This window comes from Pyricularia oryzae, chromosome 2, assembly GCF_000002495.2.
Source record: "Pyricularia oryzae 70-15 chromosome 2, whole genome shotgun sequence".
Classification (NCBI taxonomy): Eukaryota; Fungi; Ascomycota; class Sordariomycetes; order Magnaporthales; family Pyriculariaceae; genus Pyricularia; species Pyricularia oryzae.
Genome location: NC_017850.1, coordinates 5190374 through 5208787, shown reverse-complemented (window position 1 = coordinate 5208787; position 18414 = coordinate 5190374). Strand labels below are relative to the sequence as shown.

The window sequence follows — 18414 nt, the reverse complement described above, 5'->3', positions numbered from 1 at the left end:
GCATCTGTATGGGAGCGTGAGATTTGGGCAGAGTTGCATCGACTAGTTCTAGAATAGTCGTAGTACATGTGATGGGCTGGATACAGTCGCGAGGTTCGACTGCTTACAAGTGATGGATTCGTTTTGATATTAGCACTCGGGTTTGGGGGGCTAAAGAGAAATTGAACAACTTCTTGATCATGGATTTAACATTGGATTCGGGTTGAGATTTTCGGGCCGCGAAAATGGGAGAAAAGAATAAAAAAAGACACAACCCACCTCCACATCCACAAGCAAAATTATCCCGAATGATCTGCTTTGCGCAGATTGCAGGTTCCACCTCGGACCATATCACGATCGATAACCAAAAAAAAGGGGGATCACCAGCCTTCCCACGACAAGTTAGTTTCGGACGGCAAGGTACCAGTAAAGCTCCGGCAGCGGGAGGGAGAAGAAAGAACAACACAGACACACAAGACCGAAAAGTCCGTGACATTGATATTTGCGCACATATATGTAGTAAGTCATGCTCGGCCTGTTCTCCACTGGCCCGCGACTAGAAATATAGAGATAATAAAAGGAGTGTTATCGCTCGTTGCTGCGTTGGTCATTGGATTGTTTTTTCTTCAACGTTGCAGTCCAAGTTGCGAGATTTTGACGCTGTATAGACAACGACATGATTATTAGTCACTATACTCGTTATCGGCCAAAATACAATGGTGCCGTTCAATTCGATGTAGATATAGCGCAAAGTATCCAAGCCTGACAGCTGCCGAGTTTGCTTATACAGCCCGCGTAGGTTATAAGATTGTTCTAGGATGCTACGATTTTGCCCGTTTTACTTTTGAAAATTCTTTCCAGAACCGTCTCAGCGCATTGATTTTTTTTTTACACCAGAATATGCTCCAGAGTTTGTGTCTGCCTTGCTTCTCTACGAATTCGTCCGCTCCAGATCTGATCTGGGCAAGAGTGAAAATGGGTGGTGGTGGAGAGGAATGATGGGATGAGTTGCGAGCACGAGCACACACACACACACACACACACACACACACATACATACATGGTCCTGCCTGACAAGTCACAACAAGCAAGATCCCCCAAATCAGGAAATAGATGAGGGGTTTGAAGGGACAGGAGAAAGAGTCAGGCCACCCACGTGGATAAGGTGGGCTCCTTGACGACCGGTGGCACCCGGTGGCACCCGGTGGGCCCCAGTTTCCTTGGGGGAATTCAGCATATTGCTACACTCGCACGCCATGGGCAACGTGTCTGCAACCAACAAAGTGCTAGACTAGGTAGTTTTGGGAATTCCAACACGTCGATCGTGTATGAAAAAGATGGCGAGATTACGGGGGTGGGTTAGTAGGACCAAGGCAGAAGGAAACAAGTGCGGGCCAAAAAGAAAAGTAAAAAAAAAGAAACTTGGTGCATGGTGTTACCTTCATAGCTCAACTTGCTCGACTGATATATGATTAAGTGTATATACAACAAAAAAAAATGGATAAAAGATGAAAGCTTAGATAGCGTCATGTCGCCCGAGCTACTGCCTATATGACAGCCCCGCCTCCGTTTCATATGTGGGTTGGTCACCTTGGGGTTTAAAAAAAAAGACAAGGAAGTCAGCCCTTTGGATTTGTTGCTGTACCGCTCATTCGGGACCATCGAGCCTCAGGTAGCTTGTGCTTCTTCTTTTCTTGTTCTTTTTTTCTTCTTTTCTGCGCCTGTACAGAGCCACGGCATGTTTAAGCTTAAAGGTTGCGCAACCACGGCACGGGTAGCAAAGTTTGTCAGAGGGCCAGAGCCAAGTGTTGGTTACTGCCGGTAAGCTGCCGCTCTCCCCTGTAAAGTAACCCAACTTTTTTTTTTTTTTACCAAGTACTAACAGAAAGTTTGCCCTCGGCCAGAAAAGGAAGAACAAAGTCTTGGTATCGCCGACAGGGTAGATTAAGGAAGGTCGAGGTTTCATGAAACAAAAAAAGGGCCCCAGAAAGCAGCCCAAAAAAAAAAGATCCACAAAAAAACCTGACTCGGTAAGCTTGCATTGTTTATGGGGTTGGTTTTGGCAAGTGCTCATCCCACCCGGCGTAGTGTGCTGTGGTAGATTGACGATTGGGTTCGAAATGGATACAACAGAAAAATGGGCGATATTGGCCATCGGGGGGGTGTTGCCTAGCAGTCAAAATGGTCGTTGGGGCGCCTCGGCTGGGATAGGGCGGCAGATTCAGACCTAAGCGAACGTCCATTGTCCCCACCGTGATGTCTGGATTGGGGCAAGCAGGTGAGGTCGCAATCATGATTATTATCGCCCGTATTGCTGGGAACCGGGCTGGCACTTTGACTTATTCACACAGGGTCGTATCGCAGCGCCCCGTGCCCCCAGTTTGGACGATTGCAGCCAAGATGGGCCCGATATTGGGTTCAGGTCCGTCAAGGGACAGGACAGTGTCTTTTGTCTTTTTCTTGTCTTGTCTTGTCTACAGATTAATCACACAATTACACAAAACCCGCCGCAAAGCGTACCCATCATGCCATCCATCTGTCACGCTCACCCTGGGCCGTTGCCGAAAAAAGACTTCAGCTCTGCTAACCCACCCCATCTGGGATGGAGACGAGAGCGTGTTGCCCGGGGGCGAGATCGAGCTGCTTCTTTCGTGACTTGTTGCCCATCGTGGAATTGCGTATCCATACCGTAGGCGAACACACGGACTCAAAAGAAAGACAAGAGCAGCCCACTCCTGACTAGTAGACTACGGGCAAGGAAATAATACAAAGGAAAAAAGAAAAAAAAAGTTTGGAGCGTTGCGTCCATTCGGATCTCCGTCCCGGGTATCGAGGTCACAGATGTGAGCGAGTAATGGACTTATTTATGCCGGCCGGGAGTGTGGGTTGGGTTGATCAATCCTATCTTTTTTCTCTGTTTCCCCATCAGTGTTTTGTATAATTTATACAAAGGAGGGAACCGGTCGAGCGTGCGACGATTTTGTTCTTCGCTTCTTCTGAAGTTGTGAAGTTTATCTCGGGGATTTGCTTGCGTGATCTCACCAAAGGTTCTTTCTTGGGGGTTCTGAACCTTTTTTTTCTTCTTTTTTTCTTTTTTTTTCTTCTTCGTATTGTTTCCTTGTTTCCACAAATATGTACTACGATGGCTTGAGCTATCGAGATCTGATGGTAGGGGGTGTCCCACAATCCTCGTCCGTTCTTTTTTTGGTGGCTATGCAAGAAACTGACAAACACAATTCCCTCTTTGGTGCAAACACATAAAAAAACAGATCCTCATCTGGGTCCTGTGGACAATAGCACTATTCGCAACCCTCTTCCGCGGCATCTCGCAATATGTCCTCCAGCGCCGCCTCCACGCCGACGACTACTGGGCCATGAGCGGCTTCCTGTGCCTCACGGCGATGGCCGCGCTGGCGACGACCATCATGCAGAAGCTGTTTGTCGCCATCGACTACTTTCAAGCGACCGAGAACGACCCGTTCGCAGCCCTGCCGCTCAACCTGAACGAGCTCATCGATAACATGACCGCGTCCCTCAAGGCCATGTTTGCGTCCATGATTATCTTTTGGACAACCATATGGACTGGTGCGGACTCGCCCCCATCGCTCGATCGGTTGCAATACAAGGACAAAGTCGGTTGTTGGCTAACGGGTTGCTTTAACCATGCAGCAAAATACTCGATTCTCTTCTTTGTAAAGCGAATCGTCAATGGCCTGCCTGGGTATATGCAGGCATGGTGGGCCTGCTTTACGCTTGTCACCCTGCTCTATGCCGCCTGCATAGTCTCCCTCTTCATGACGTGCATGCCCCTCCAGAAATATTGGACCAGTAAGTTGCTACAACTCGCTGTCTTTGTTCTTGACCGCTAACTCTTCACAGTTCTCGGTGAGCCCAACTGCTACGGGCCCAACGACATTAATCGAGCCAAAGGCTCTCTCGTCTTTGCGACGGTTGCCGACATTATCGCCGACATTGCAAGTAAGTTTTTCATCTGCGCTCCCTTGGCTCCTGACCAGCATCCTCATGCTGACCCCTGAAACCTCCCCAAAAAAGTCATGATCCTTCCCCTGAACCTCTTGCGCAAGCTCATGATCCCCCGAGGCGCCAAGGCCGGGCTGGTCTTCATCTTCTCGCTCGGGACCATCATCATAATCTTTGCCTTCATCCGCCTCGCGCAGGCCGTCAGCAGCATGCAGCAGGTGTCGGGCGACATCAAGGAGGCGACCAAGACGCCCACCATCCTCAGCCAGTGGGGGTTCCTGGAGTGCGCCGTCGGCATCATCGTGGCCATGCTGCCGGCCTTTCGCTTCCTCTTCAGCAAGAACCGCGCCAACGCCTCAAAGGCGAACAAGGGCAAGTGGCCCGGCAGCTCGGGCGCCCCCAGCTCCGGCCGCTCCGCCCGCAAGACCGATCCGGCCAAGGGACGCTCCGTCGCCACCGTCGAGGAGGACCGCACCCCGATCTGCGACAAGACCGACGTCGAGATGGGCCCCATGGAGCTCCGCAATGTGTCGTCCAGTAGCTACGGTGCTCGGGGGACGAGCGCCGGCAGCTCCAACCATCCGATAGAGGAGCATGGTATCCGCCGAACCGTCGAGTTTGGTGTGGCCGTGACCAGGTTGGACGAGAAATCTTCCCCCATAGGCCAAATGCGTCCGGATTGGGTGTGAAGCTGAATCTCTTGATGTATATTCTTAATTTGCTGCAAAGGCCAAGCACACTTATAACCTAATAAAAAGTTTCCAAGTACTATGAGCATGCTCCGATGCCTTTGATAGTCAGTGTAGTGAGACGCCCACCTTGACCCTAGCCTTCAAACCACCAGTTCATTGGGTCGTTGGTGTTGGTATTTGGCATCGTAAGAAGTGTATCGAAATCCTGGGAATCGCCATGTTAGCTTAGTATCTCACGCTAGTGATGGGTGACAGCACAGGTATTCCTACAAAGAAATCGAGGTCCCCGATCGAACTGGGTCCACTCCGACTGCGACTGGAAAAGTCGGGAACAGGCAGATGCGGATCCCCCATTGCGTCAAGCTCCTCCGGGCTAGCAGATGTCGGAGACATGAGCCGATCCGAGGTCTTTTGCAGGATCGACAGGCAGACGTCTGCCGATTCCTCCATGGTTTTGCACAAGACGTCGGCCGTTTCGCTTCTTTCCAGCTCGGGACGCTCAATCAGCGCCTCGCTGTACGCAGCCAGAGAGGCCAGGAAGCAGAAGCCCTTGACGTTTGTCTCGCCACACTCGATGCACCGCAGCGCCCAGTCTCTGGACGCTCGGGGGACGGCGACCATGTCAGACCGCAGCGTGGCCCTCCCGTCGACGTTGAGGGTTTCCTTGACCTGCACGTGGATCTCGACCGCGACGACGAGAGAGGCCTGCACGATGACCAACCGGTTGGAAATGGAACCAGTGGTGCAGGACCGGGCAAAGTCGTCACCTCCGTGGCCAGCGGCGGGCTCCGCCGCTTGGCAAATTCTCAGCGCGCTTTCCACCAAAACATGGCGCGAGTACATGAACTGAGTCCTGTCCTTGAGAGATAGCGCAAAGAAGGGCATGTGGAGAGCGACGAGAAATCTGTGCGTGACGAATTCTATCGTCCGAATGGCGAACTGGGCCTGTTTTGTATCACACCCCGACTCGAGAAGCGAGCTGACCGTTTGCTGAAGCTCCCTCAGCGCCGTGCGGAGCTGCTTGTCGAGGACAAGAGTGTTTTCGTGGGACCGATGCGAGCGGAAACCATTCAGGAAAGCCACGACGGCCACGCGCGTAGGGAATGTTCGGCGGAGCGCAATCGACAAGGAAGTCGTGGTCCACGTCTCTAGAGGTTCGGGATACATGTCGGGGCCTGTGGGTGCGAATTCTAGTTGTTCGTCGTCAAAGTTTCCGGGAGCTGTCGTGTCAAAGTCGTCGAGAGAGATGAGCGGCGGCCCGCCGGCGGCCATGGCGGAATTTACCGAAATCTCCAAGACGGTGGACCAAAGCCGCCTTCGCATCTCCGCTGCCAGGGCTCGGCGTCCAACGGGCAGGTGAGCTGGGTCCCGATTCAATCCCAGAAAGATGGCGCTGCGCAGGAGTTCCCCCGCAGAGAGCCACACGGTGTCCCCACCAACGCGGACAACGTCTCGTGCCAGCAAGAGGAGGATGTGGATCTGCAGCGACTGGATACCCAACCTCGACTTGACGTTGGGCTCTGAAAGCCAGGACTCGGCCTCGTACATCCAGCGCACCGCTGCCGTCCTGAAGCTGAAGCTCTCGTCGTACACGGCGGCTCCGATGGCGAGGGCGAGCTTGAGAAGAACGAAAAACGCAGCAATCGTGGACTTGGGTCGTTTGAGGCGAGTAGTTGCGTCGACGACGTCGATATCCACTGGGTTGGATCTCACGGGCCCCGAGGTCCAGAGCGCGTCGTATTGTTTCTTGAACGAGGGGATATGTACGACGCGGTATATCGATTCGCTGGTGCGGAGGTAGCAGTCGAGCAGCTCATCGCAGACCTGCTTGGGAGGCAGATCAAACGTCGGCAAGGTTGGCCACGTAGGTGCCCTGGACTTTTTGATAACCCTTGCCAGCTCTTTGCATCGTTTCAGGGTGGAGATGAATGATGCTGATTCCTCTATTCGGCGAAATATCAACTCATCCAGAGGCAGCAGGTCTGCAAAGTGTGTGACCAGTCCAAAGGCATGGCTTTCCCCGTAGAGACGCGATCCCGACATTATATTATGATGACCTTGATCGTTACTGATGAAATGCAGGGTTCCAAAGAGCTTCCAGCTCAGCTTTTTCGACTGGGACGACTGCTTCTGCTCTTCTTCCGCAACCGGAGACTGCACCACTGAGGAGTCGATGCTGTGTTGGTTCTTAGAACTGAGGTGGGCGACTTGTTTCTGCAGCTGCTTTATTTGTGACTGAAGGCTGGCCAAGTCTTGAGACGGAGGGCTGCTGGTACTGCAGCAATCGGATCCGCCCTGCTCAAGCGGCCGTGAAAGCCCAAAATTGGGCGTCGGAAGAGCCTCATGATGGTCACCAGCCAACACAGTGGCTGTCGCTGAGATGCTCTGCCGAGGTGGAGTAGGGGGAGACAGAGGCAGCTGGACAAAGGGCTCCTCAGGGAAATCATCCTTTGCTTGCGGGGTATAATTATTGTCGTACACGCAAGTGCCAGTCCTTGACCGGACGCAGTTTGTGCAGGGCGTGCCACGAGAGCAGCGGACTTTGCGCTGTCTGCATAGCGTGCAAGAGCTGTACTTGGTGTTGATGAGTTTAGCAGGCAGGCGGGCGGGCGGGTGATTTGTATCCAGATGACTCTGTCAACTTACACAGCAGGTCGCCTGCGTCGGCGGGGAGCCGGCTGGATATCACCCTGAGACGTAGTCATGGTGGTCTTGGCGGGAGGTGGAGGTCAGAGACCGAGTCAAGTTTAAGTATTTGCTTCAAGAACAGATTAGATTATGGTGATACAAGCTGGAATCAACCCGATTCATTGTTACTTTTCTTGAAAACTGTGACAAAAAGATACAAAAAAAAAAAAAAAAAAAAAACCTCCCGGCGTGGAAGGCACTGCTGACAGCCTTCCTCGCCTGATGCTTCATTCGGGTCGGGAAATTACCAAGCAACCCACAATTTCCCGAACCCCGAGTCCGATCGCGCCATTGTTGCCCGCTAGGGTTAGGAGTTTTACCTAGGTCAATCCTACTTGGAGGACCACCCCTCGCCCAATGGGCGGCCGGCCGAGCCGTTGGGGTATCTGACGCAGCCAGCCTTATTTCAGCCGAATGCTCAGCTGCGATTGGAGTTGGTGGTTGGCTAGGGGGCGATCTTGCTTGGATCTAAACATGCAGAACCCCTCACCGTCCTCCTGCCCGCATGCAGGTGTGGTGTGCTCGCCTTTTCTAGTGGTCGCGCGCGGGGAGGAGCTTGCCAAGGGCGTCTGACTTGCCTGAGCCAACGTCGAGCTGTGTGTGGGGTATCGGGCCGCCAACGCCGTCCCCAGCTGCAGTGCTTTTTTCCCTTTCCTAACCAAACCCCGGGTTTGGGGTGGGAATTTTGTTATCGGAGTGAGGGTCGCTTTCTCCACGCAGGACCCCGCCGCCGAGCTTGCAAAGGCCTTGTTCGCAATGAGGCTGGGGGAAATGCAGCTCTGGCGGTGAAAAAGAGTCGCATTTCCCGCTGCGCAGGCTTTCCTTCTTCCTCCTCTTTTTCATGCGCGGTTGTCGAACAAGGGAAAAAAAACTCGCAGTCCCCCAAAACATTGACAATTCACGACAATCAGCGCCAGAATTTTTCAATTGCGTGCCAGTCGGGTTTTTTTTTCAACAAGGGACCATGCCTCAGAGTCAAGATGTAGAGCCTGCCAAATTTCCGACGCAACAGCTGTTCGTCCTAGGTAAGAGTTTTTGCTTTCTCCACACAATAACACACCCCCTTTAATCTTTTTTTACCATTTTGCATTCGCTAAACCGCCAATAAAATAATATAGCAATATGTCGTTTTTCGGAGCCCATCGCCTTTACGTCAATCATGGCCTACACCTACGAAATGGTCAAGGACCTTGGCATTGACGAGGGCCAGGCGCCATTCTACGCGGGTCTGATCGTGTCCGCCTACGCCGTCGCCGAGACGCTGACGTCGATGGGATGGGGAGCTCTTTCGGACCGCGTCGGGCGCAAGCCCATCGTGCTGTCTGGTCTCGTCGGCGTGGGCCTCTCCAGTCTAACCTTTGGGTTGGCCACCAACTACTGGGTGGCCTTTGCCGCGCGGCTCGTGGGGGGCGCGCTCAACGGCAACGTTTCCGTCATGCAGACCATGGTGGCCGAGATGGTCAAGAACCCGGAGCACGAGCCGAGGGCTTATGCCGTCAACCCCTTTGTGTGGACCCTGGGCTCCATCATCGGCACGGCAATGGGGGGATTCCTGGCCAAGCCTGCCCACTTCTACCCGTCCATCTTTCCCGAAGATGGCCTCTTTGGTCGGTACCCCTACCTGCTTCCAAACCTGGTATCAGTGGCGGTGGTGGCCGTCGCGGTCATACAGGGCATCTTCTTCCTCGAGGAGACGCATCACCCTGGAGCATACGACAAGGTCCCCGAGTCAAGCGACGAGGCCGTTGACGACGAGGACGAGGTTGTCGATGAAAACACCCCCTTGAGAGCAGCGGAGCGCACCAGGAAACCTCGCGCGTCATTCTCGGATAACCCCTACCTGGTCGAGTCCAGTCTTCCTCTGCCCGTTGACGAGCGTATAGTGGATCTCCGTCGGTCCTCTTTCGGGACCGTCCACTCGATCAGGCCGGTTGTTGCACCAACAGAGGCCACGACCACTCCTGCCTCCGTGTCGTCAGACCCCGGGGAGAAGGAAAAGACGTTCAACCCCACGGTGATCATGTTGGTTATCCTGGTAACGATATTTTCGTACCACCAGATGGCAGCAGGGTCGCTGTTCCCGACGTACCTCCTGGACCTGCCGAAACAGCCGCGGGGAACGCTGGACCTGATGGGCGGGCTGGGCTACGACGTCCACGACGTGGGGACGTTCCTGTCCATCAACGGGATCGTGGCGCTGTTTGTGCAGGCCGTCATCTTCCCCATCTACGTGGAGAGCGCGGGGATCTGGTTCTCGCTGGTCAGCGTGGTGCTGCTGTACCCGTTCAGCTACGTGTTCATCCCGTTCCTGTCGATGCTGTCGACGCCGGCGGCGGACGCGGGCATCTACGCGTGCCTCTTCCTGCAGGCGTTTTGCGGCATCGTCATCTTCCCCACGGCGCTCATCCTGCTCAAGGACGCGACGCCGTCGCCCTCGGGGCTCGGCAAGGTCAACGGCCTGGCCATGTCGGGCGCCTGCCTCGCGCGCACCGTCTCGTCGCCCATCGCCGGCATCATATACTCGGCCTCGGGCAGCGGAGCCGCCTGGTTCAGCTGCGTGGCTGTCGCCCTCGTGGGCATCGTCCAGCTCGCCTGGCTGAGGGGCGGCAAGTTCAAGGTCAACAAGGTCGTGGTGGATAATCCGATATCGGGGCATGCCGAGTCTGAAGATAATGCAAGGGCCGTGTGATGGGGTTTTGGCGATGCACCAACAGCCTTGCCGAGATGGGTCCAAATCGAGATTGGATGGCATTTCTGCGACAAGTAATCTTGGCAAGGAAAATAAAGAAAACTTTGTAACATGGTTGCTCTGCTTGATTGGGTATGCCGATCGAACCCTCTGGATAATCTGACTGGCCAACCTTGGGCCTCCCGCGTGACAAGACTAAACTCTCCGGGTGCTGGATTGCAACCAGCAGTCATGGATTTGTCGATTTCGTCTGCCGGAAAACAGGCTTTGTGATGATCAACGGCCATCTCCCACCCCCGCAAGAGCGGAGAACCTTGACGGCAGTTGACTGTTTGTGCATGTTCTTAACATCGCGATTGCACCCAGCATGAAAGCATGGTAACCGTAGCCGTTGGGGTGGATCAAATACAACCCGGGTAGTACCTACCGAGCCGTACAGATTGCCGCTGAGGGGACGGCGAGGCGGGCCGGTCATTTTTCTACTACGGTAGTTCTGATCCAGGACTCGAAGGTTTAGACGCGAGGCTTTGCGCGGCAATTATGTACGTGACTTGGGGGCTTGTTCAGATAGATTAAAAAGCGGAATCGTCTCTGGGCTCCATGCGCGCTTTTGGCAAACGAACGTCTACAAGAAAGAAGAAGATACACAAAGTTGTGGCTGAATCGTTGGCCGAGGCTTAGTCAAGACGTCAAGTCAGTTTCTCTTGCTCGGTAAGCGCAGACGGTAGTTTAATCCTCAACACTACGGTCTGATGATTTCAGGCTGGGCTTTTGGAAAATGATAGACATTGGTTCACGCGTGTTGCTGCAGTTGGGGAAAAATGTGACGATCAGATTCATTGAGGTGCACATCCTCCGCGGGACTGAATTGCAGGATTCGGACGAAATGATGCCGCCGAGTAAACTGACCGAGTCGTGAGATGATCAAGGTTCAGACGAGGCCAGGAGTCACCACGGTGCAATACGTACTATGCAAATGCCAATGCTGGCCGAGGGGAAACCTAAACCTTTTTTTTTTTTGTCAGTCAAAACAAAAGTGGTAAACAAATGAAATCCAGGATACTCGAGCACATCATGATCAAGAACCGCCTCCACAGCTGCTGAAACATGCGCCATCGTAAATGGGGCGACATCATGACTGGTCCATTCAAATCCCTTGTCCTCACTCGCTAGCCTAGAATATTTCCTACCAAGGTCAGTGAGCTGCTTGAAGACTTGTTCCTGGGCGGGGAAGATACTCTGGTCTAGTTGCACTGGGAACATGTTTCGGCAATTGACGTGTTCGTCCGCTGCCAATCAACAAGCAGCGTTGTTCAAACAAACAAAACCCCGAGTCTGACTTTGACTCTCACCTCGGCGTGCATTTATTTATATATAAGTTGATCAGAATGCCGCCGCTACTCGGTCCCTGGGAATCCAGATTGTCCCTCACCGGCATCGTCTCCGAGAGTCCCTCACCCCAGCCAACCTTGTGCTCTTTGCATCCTCCTTCTCCGCCATGCTCCCACAGGCCATCATCCTACTAGGCGCCGCCGTCCTCGGCCGCAGCCAAGAGACAGCCGGCTGCAACGACAGCTGCAGAAAGGCGTACGAGGCAGCCCTGGCCGCCGAGGCGGTCAACTGGGCGACGTACGACGTCAGCAACGACCCCTTTTACGACACGCCGGGCAACTACTCGGCGTCGTCCAAGCCCGGCGACCTGCTGCGCTGGCAGGACCTCGGGTCCGACCAGCTGGCGTCCAACTGGACCCTGGTGCCCGAGGGCATGTCGCTGTCGCGCTTCATATACGTCACCGAGGACAAGGACCGCCGGCCCATCCCGTCCAGCGGCTACGTGCTGCTGCCATACTCCGTCCCCGACGGCCGCGACACCTTCCGCACCCTCGCCTGGGCCCACGGCACCGCCGGCAACGCCCGCAAGTGCGCCCCGTCCAACAACCAGCGCCTGGACTACAGCTGGATGGCGCCGTTCCTGTACGCGTCGCACGGCTACGCCGTCGTCGGCACCGACTACGCAGGGCTCGGCGTGCAGATCCCCACCGCGTTCCAGTACGAGGCGGGGCATCTGCACGCCGCCGACGTGGCGTACTCGGTCGTCGCCGCGCGCAAGGCCGTCGGCCACCTGCTGTCCGAGGACTGGGTCGTCGTGGGCCACAGCGAGGGCGGCATGACGGCCTGGCGCACCAACGAGCGGCTGGCCATGCCGGACCAGGACGAGCTGCTCAAGGCGGGCAGGTTCCTCGGCGCCGCGTCCATCGCGCCCGCCCTGCAGCCCATCAAGCTGATCCCCCGGGAAATCGAGCGCGCCAACGGCGGCCACATCGAGATCGTGTCCGTGTACCTGCTGCAGGCGCTGGCGGGCCTGTACCCCGACGCGGTCAGGAAGGAGGACTACCTGACCGAGCGCGCGCTGTCGCTGCTGCCGCTGATCGACGAGGGGTGTCTGCGCTCGGGCTCGACCATCATGTCGCTGTTCAACGTGAGCGAGATTTACAAAAATACGAGCTGGATCACGGGGCCCGCCATGCAAAAGTGGCAGCGGGAGATCAACGGCGCCGGGCCGCACCGGCTGGCGGGGCCCATGCTGGTGGTGCAGGGCGACGCCGACGTGCTGACCTACGCCGAGTTTGCAGAGGAGGACTTTGACGCCACCTGCAGGCAGTTCCCCGAGTCCAGCGCAGAGTACCACCGGGTCCCCGGCGCCGGCCACGGCACCAGCCTCGAGGCGAGCGCGCTCTACTACATCCCCTGGATCAAGGCGCTCTTTGAAGGGAGGAAGCCCGAGCCTGGCTGTAGAAAGGTCACCGCGAAGCCTGTGACGGATCGGTTCGCCAAGGACAAGACCGGGCCGCTGGCTTGAGTGTTGAGTGGTTTATTGGTGTGGAGGTTATGAGTAGAATTTAAAGAAAAGGGGTCGTCGTGGCAGCTCTGAGTCTGTAGATTTTGCTCTTCTCGGTCACGACACTGCATGAGTTTTGTGGATAGAAAGCTAATATTAACGTTGCGTACCCCCTGTTCGGCACCCCCCCTTGTTCGGCACCCTGAAAATCTAACAACGAAATGCCTACTTTTATAAACTGATTTAAATATAAAATTATCAACGGACAAAAATACAATCGTTTTCACGCTTCTCCGGTTCATTAACCTCTTCTTCATCAGCTAAAGGTTCCAAATTTTCTATATCATTTTCCTGCAATCCAATAACGTGGTTCATCAGGACCCCGGACATATCAGGACCCCGGACATTTTTCAACCCAGTTTCATCCTTTATTTTCCACACGTGTTCTTTCCCCCAACAGTAATGGAATCATCAAATTGCGAAGCGCGAATCATTCTTGCTCTAAATGAGCTCCGATCAAGCAAAAAGAAAAGCATACGAAAGGTTGCATTAATATATAATGTCCCAAAATCGACACTACACGACAGAATAAACGGCATCGCTTCTTTGGCCAATCGTCGGCCAGGCAACCAAAAGCTAACGGAAAGGGAAGAGGAAGTAATTGTCCAGTATATACTGGACCTGGATTCCCGAGGGTTTCCAGCCCAGATCGCTGATGTGGCCGCAATGGCCGATCATCTTCTCGCTGCGCGGGACGCGCGACCGGTCGGCAAGCAATGGGCTTATCGCTTCGTACAACGACGCACAGAATTAAAAACGCGTTTTTCTCGCGCTTACGATTTCCAAAGAGCTCTTTGCGAAGATCCTGACGCGTTAAACGCGTGGTTTCAATTGGTGGCCAATATGAGGGCCAAATATGGCATCCAAGACTGCGACATGTACAACTTCGACGAAACCGGCTTTATGATGGGCCAGATTTGCGCTGGAATGGTCGTAACTGGGTCCGAAAGACGCGGAAGAAGGAAAAAAGTACAGCCTGGCAATCGAGAATGGGCGACTGCAATTTGTTGCATCAGTGGCGACGGTTACGATATACCCCCGTATATCATCGTCAAAGGCTTTTACCATTTGTCCAATTGGTATACAGAAGGCGGTCTTCCGGACACGTGGCGCCTCAAACCCACCGTTAATGGATGGACCGACAACGAGACTGGCCTCGACTGGGTTCAGCATTTCGACAACCATACAAAATCGCGGACAAAAGGCGTATATCGGATGTTAGTGCTCGATGGGCACGGCAGTCATCGATCCCCTGAATTCGAGGGCTATTGCAAAGATTACAATATTATTCCACTTTACCTGCCTGCTCATTCATCTCATTTAACCCAGCCACTTGATGTCGGAGTGTTTAACGTCCTTAAGCGGGCGTACGGTCAAAAAATTAACGACTTTATCCGGGCCCACATCACTAACATCAGCAAAGTCGACTTCTTTTTGGCTTTTGCAGCGGCTTACAAAAAGTCAATGACAAAAGAAAATATGGCCGGGGGTTTTCGAGGGGCGGGAATTATCCCCCATAGCCCGGAAATGGTCATATCTAAGCTGGATGTTAGGCTACGGACGCCGTCACCTAAAGAGCTTGATTTTTCCAGCACCGAAACCTGGGTCTCTCAAACACCGCACAACCCGACAGAAGCCGTTAATCAATCTACCCTTGTTAAAAGTCGAATCAACTGTCATCAGGGAAGCTCGCCAACGCCTATTTTTAATGCTGTAAAGCAGCTAGCAAAAGGGTTGGAGTCGATTGCTCATCGAACCACACTTTTGGAAGCGGAGAACCACAGCCTTCGGAAGGCCAACGAAGCGCTTAGCAAGCGGCGCAGGGCTCAAAAAACACGTATCCGCGAAGGAGGGTCATTTACCATACAAGAGGGTCAGAATTTGCTTCAATCAAATGGTGCCGATGGTCTAATATACGAAAAGAAAGATGAAAATGGGGAGGGGAGTAGTGCGCAGCCGGCGACTAAACGACGTTGCGGCAACTGCGGTAAACCTGGACATAATGCACGCACCTGTCAGGAGGATGCAGAAATGTCTGATGTACATATATCCGATTGCATTGAGGTAAATTGAACAACGCTGGCGTTGCAATTGAAATTGGAAGTAGTATTGTGCAGGAAAAGTGTCCGGGGTCCTGATATGTCCGGGGTCCTGATGAACCACGTTAATGTTCTGTTTGTTAACCAAAAGCTCGTTTGGATCCGGAACCACCCTCCTCCTTTTAACCGGCCGTATTGCCTCCAGTTGTGCTTCCAATAAGCTGATTTTTTGCTGGGCGCTAGCCAAAAGGGTATCTTTGGCTTCGAAGCTTTTTTGGACTTTTGCAAATAAAAGACGTGAAGTAGCGTTGGTTTTGTTGGATTGGGAAAGTTTTTGCAGTTGAAGTCGGATATCTCGGGTCGTTTTAGGGGTTTTCCAAATAAGTAAAGACGGGTCGTTAATTTTTTGGGCTGGGCTTTCCGGTGTTTTATCCCTTTGCAAACCGTTGTTTTTATCTTTTATAACGTTGGCGTTGCTATTTTCTAACAAAAAAGGGCTTAAAAGTGGTTTAACCAAGTTTACCGGCCATAACCCCGTTGTACGCCAACCAGATTGAATGGTTTTTGCTATAAATGCTTTTAATCTGGCTTTTCGATAACAAAGTAGGAAATTTCGTTTTCCAATAACTGTTGAACAGCAAAATTGGCTAACAAATCCAAGTTGACGTCGATAAGCTTCTTTTAACGGCCCAAAAACCGATAGATCCAATGGTTGAAGAACGTGTGACGAATGAGGGGGTAAATATAGGAGTTGAATATTATTTTGCAAGCAAAGAAGCATAAATTCGTCCGTTATATGTGATCCATGGCCATCCAAAACTAATAACCGCTTTTCAGGGGTTAAAGGTTGGGTATACGGAATAAACACCTTTTTTAACCATTCGATAGCCGTTTGGTTATTTGTCCACCCGTTTTCGGTTGCATGAAATTGCCAATTATCGAAAGGGCTTAAATCCGTGGGAAACTATTGTTGTTGTACGTTTTTTCCCTTAAATATAACGAGGGGAGGGAGGGCAACGCCCGTAGCCGATATACATTCGATTATAGTCGTCCAACCACGCGTTCCGGGCTCTTTTCGTTGCAACGGCCGGATCCCGTTAAGCCCTAATACTAGGCCATTAGATCCTTTGCCTTCCATTATACCGGTTTCGTCCATATTCCAACGGTTTTCCGGTTTAATAGCGTTAATAACCGGGTTCGTAATATAAAGCCACCAAGATTTAATTACCTCCGTAGTAGCGCCATTAACCCGGGCGTTATCTATTCGACGGGGCCTTTGGGTTTTAAGGATTGGATAACGAGCCAAAAAACGAGTTATCCAACGTTTTCCAAGGCCTTTTGTCTCTCCGGCGGCTTGAAGAATTCGTTCGGCAAAAAAGCGTAATTCTTGATGCGTTGGCGGAAGCCCTAAAGCTGTTTGGGTAAGTACCCAATCAGCCAAATGCTTTTCCTGTTCCGTGGAAAGCCTTTGAAAAGGGCTTTGTGCTTTTTTATAAGGTTGAGAACCTTTAAGTCGACTTTGAAGTGTAGACCTAGGTATTCCCCATTTTCGGGAGGTTTTTGCAATTGGATTGCCATTATTGACGTCGTTAATTGCAGATATAAGCTGTTTTTCAGTATATTGCTTCATTGGAAAATGGAGAATTAAAATCAGAAAAAAGTAAATCCAAAAGTGACAGATTCATCGAGATATTTATAATAGAAGTTGGAGGATAAAAATAAAAGTGTTGTTATTTTTGGGTGCCGAACGGGGGGGGGTGCCGAACAGGGGGTACGCAACGTTATAAATGTATCATGTAACTGCACTTATGAGGGTCCATCTTCTATCCACAATCCAACACAGGCCCATTGCTTATTTGAAACTAGAATGGCCTTTGCAATCGGTAGCCCAGTCATACCGGCGTCCTTTTCACGACCTACTCTTCACCACCGCTATTCCAGCTTCCGCCGAAACTGAATCTTGGACTCGTCAAGCACATATGGCGGCCTGGCACCTCTCCTGTTCCCATGCGCGTGCAAACTATGAGAATATACGTCGCCCGGGCGAAGGTAGGGAGATGGGCCGAACATGATGCTGTTGCCGATGCCATAAATTGTGTAGTAAGACGCGCCGCAGTAACCGCAGCTGTAGAGGTTCCGGGACTCGAGCGATTCGTCGTTTTCCAGATTCTTAATGTCCGGGTCGTCCTTTTCAAAGTCTTGCCAGTGGGAAAAGTCAATCTTGTCCTTGTCCTTTGCTTTCAGGACGGCGAGGGCCCCAATGGCGAAGAAGCCCAAGACTTGGTATATGAAAAGCCAGCGCATCGTGACGTGAGCTCTGGGAAGATGTAGTAAGTATGTGGTAAAGATGCAAAATCAAGGTTACAAAGGACTGATTGTGAGTGAGAAGAGCACATGTCCAAGAGGAATAAATGTGAATCAGCCCAGTTGGCCGCCAGCATTTATAAGAGTCAAAGTCACCTAGTTTGTAGCTGAATGGAGTTAAGATAAAATATTTATAACTGCACGGCTCGTTCTTTGCAAGTATAATTGTCGGCATTGGCCGAAATTTAATGCAGTGTATAAATAGAGTCGGTTTTGGCAAAGCTGCTAGTCATGGAGCTCATGGAACTCAAAGTCTGCTAGGAAACCTAACTTGGACTAGTTCTAGGTATTAAAAGAATATTTCAAGCGGCTTATCCTTAGTCCAAGTCGTGCAGTAGTGCTAGAGCAAATAAGCATTGCAAAAAGGCTTTTTGTATATATTGTAAACATTGGATAAATATAGGTGGGTGCCAGTGTTGCTTTACGCCAATTTAATTCTTGTTATTTTGTATTTATAAATATGCATAACCATTTGTTGAAATAACGAAACTACAAAATGAAAGCCACTGATTCCTTTTACTTGTCAAACGCGAAAAAGTATTATAATTAAAAGACGGGCCAGTTTTAAGGAATAAAATAACACCCCGCTGATAATATTCGCTTGGGAGACATTGAACTTGTTTACTAGAAATATATCAATTAATGCCGGCTTTTATCAATATTCTCAAGACTCGTCTTTTCCCACTTAAAATTCTATATTCTTGATAAAAATCAAAGTGGTTAGTCTTGATTTGACAATCTTGCATCACATCCTCCTTGAATATCGCACCCGACCTGTGTTGGCTGTGCGCTTCTGCTCCCCTGCCCAGGGTATTTTATTTTCTGGTCTTGGGCAGTACTGTTTTTCATACGTAGCAATTGGCGTTTGAACAGGTAGACATTGCATTCTCCGGCGAGGCTGAAAGAAGCTATTGTGATTACAAATCTTAAATTGAATAACGTTGAGCTCCACATCTCCGACCCCCCTAAAGTCCGGCCCCTAAAAATATCTACTCAGCCACGTCAACCCTTTGTTTTATTTTATAAATATCTAGACGAATTTTTCACTTTAGAACTTGATTTTTGAAGATTCTTGCTCCAAAC

At 51.8% G+C, this 18414-nt stretch overlaps 4 protein-coding genes across 4 annotated transcripts; 2 read left to right on the top strand and 2 right to left on the bottom strand.

Moving 5' to 3' along the window:
* Positions 1 to 2606: 2606 nt before the first annotated feature.
* MGG_11116 (uncharacterized protein) lies at positions 2607 to 7488 on the bottom strand. Its single transcript, XM_003714854.1, has 3 exons — positions 7299 to 7488; positions 4923 to 7221; positions 2607 to 4857 (listed from the first exon to the last, which is right to left on the bottom strand). Exons 1-3 carry the CDS (start codon positions 7355 to 7357, stop codon positions 4786 to 4788), a joined length of 2430 nt encoding a protein of 809 aa, XP_003714902.1. The 5' UTR covers positions 7358 to 7488; the 3' UTR covers positions 2607 to 4785.
* Positions 7489 to 8189: 701 nt separating this feature from the next.
* On the top strand, positions 8190 to 11217 carry MGG_01883 (uncharacterized protein). Its single transcript, XM_003714853.1, has 2 exons — positions 8190 to 8365; positions 8459 to 11217. The coding sequence occupies exons 1-2, from the start codon at positions 8305 to 8307 to the stop codon at positions 10027 to 10029; spliced, it is 1632 nt and encodes a 543-aa protein (XP_003714901.1). The 5' UTR covers positions 8190 to 8304; the 3' UTR covers positions 10030 to 11217.
* Positions 11218 to 11408: 191 nt separating this feature from the next.
* MGG_01882 (secretory lipase) lies at positions 11409 to 12889 on the top strand (the record flags this gene model as incomplete). Its single annotated transcript, XM_003714852.1, has 1 exon — positions 11409 to 12889. Exon 1 carries the CDS (start codon positions 11528 to 11530, stop codon positions 12887 to 12889), a length of 1362 nt encoding a protein of 453 aa, XP_003714900.1. The 5' UTR covers positions 11409 to 11527.
* Positions 12890 to 16899: 4010 nt separating this feature from the next.
* MGG_01879 (uncharacterized protein) lies at positions 16900 to 17271 on the bottom strand (the record flags this gene model as incomplete). The annotated part of the gene is made up of 1 exon (XM_003714851.1): positions 16900 to 17271. The coding sequence occupies one exon, from the start codon at positions 17269 to 17271 to the stop codon at positions 16900 to 16902; it is 372 nt and encodes a 123-aa protein (XP_003714899.1).
* Positions 17272 to 18414: the final 1143 nt, after the last annotated feature.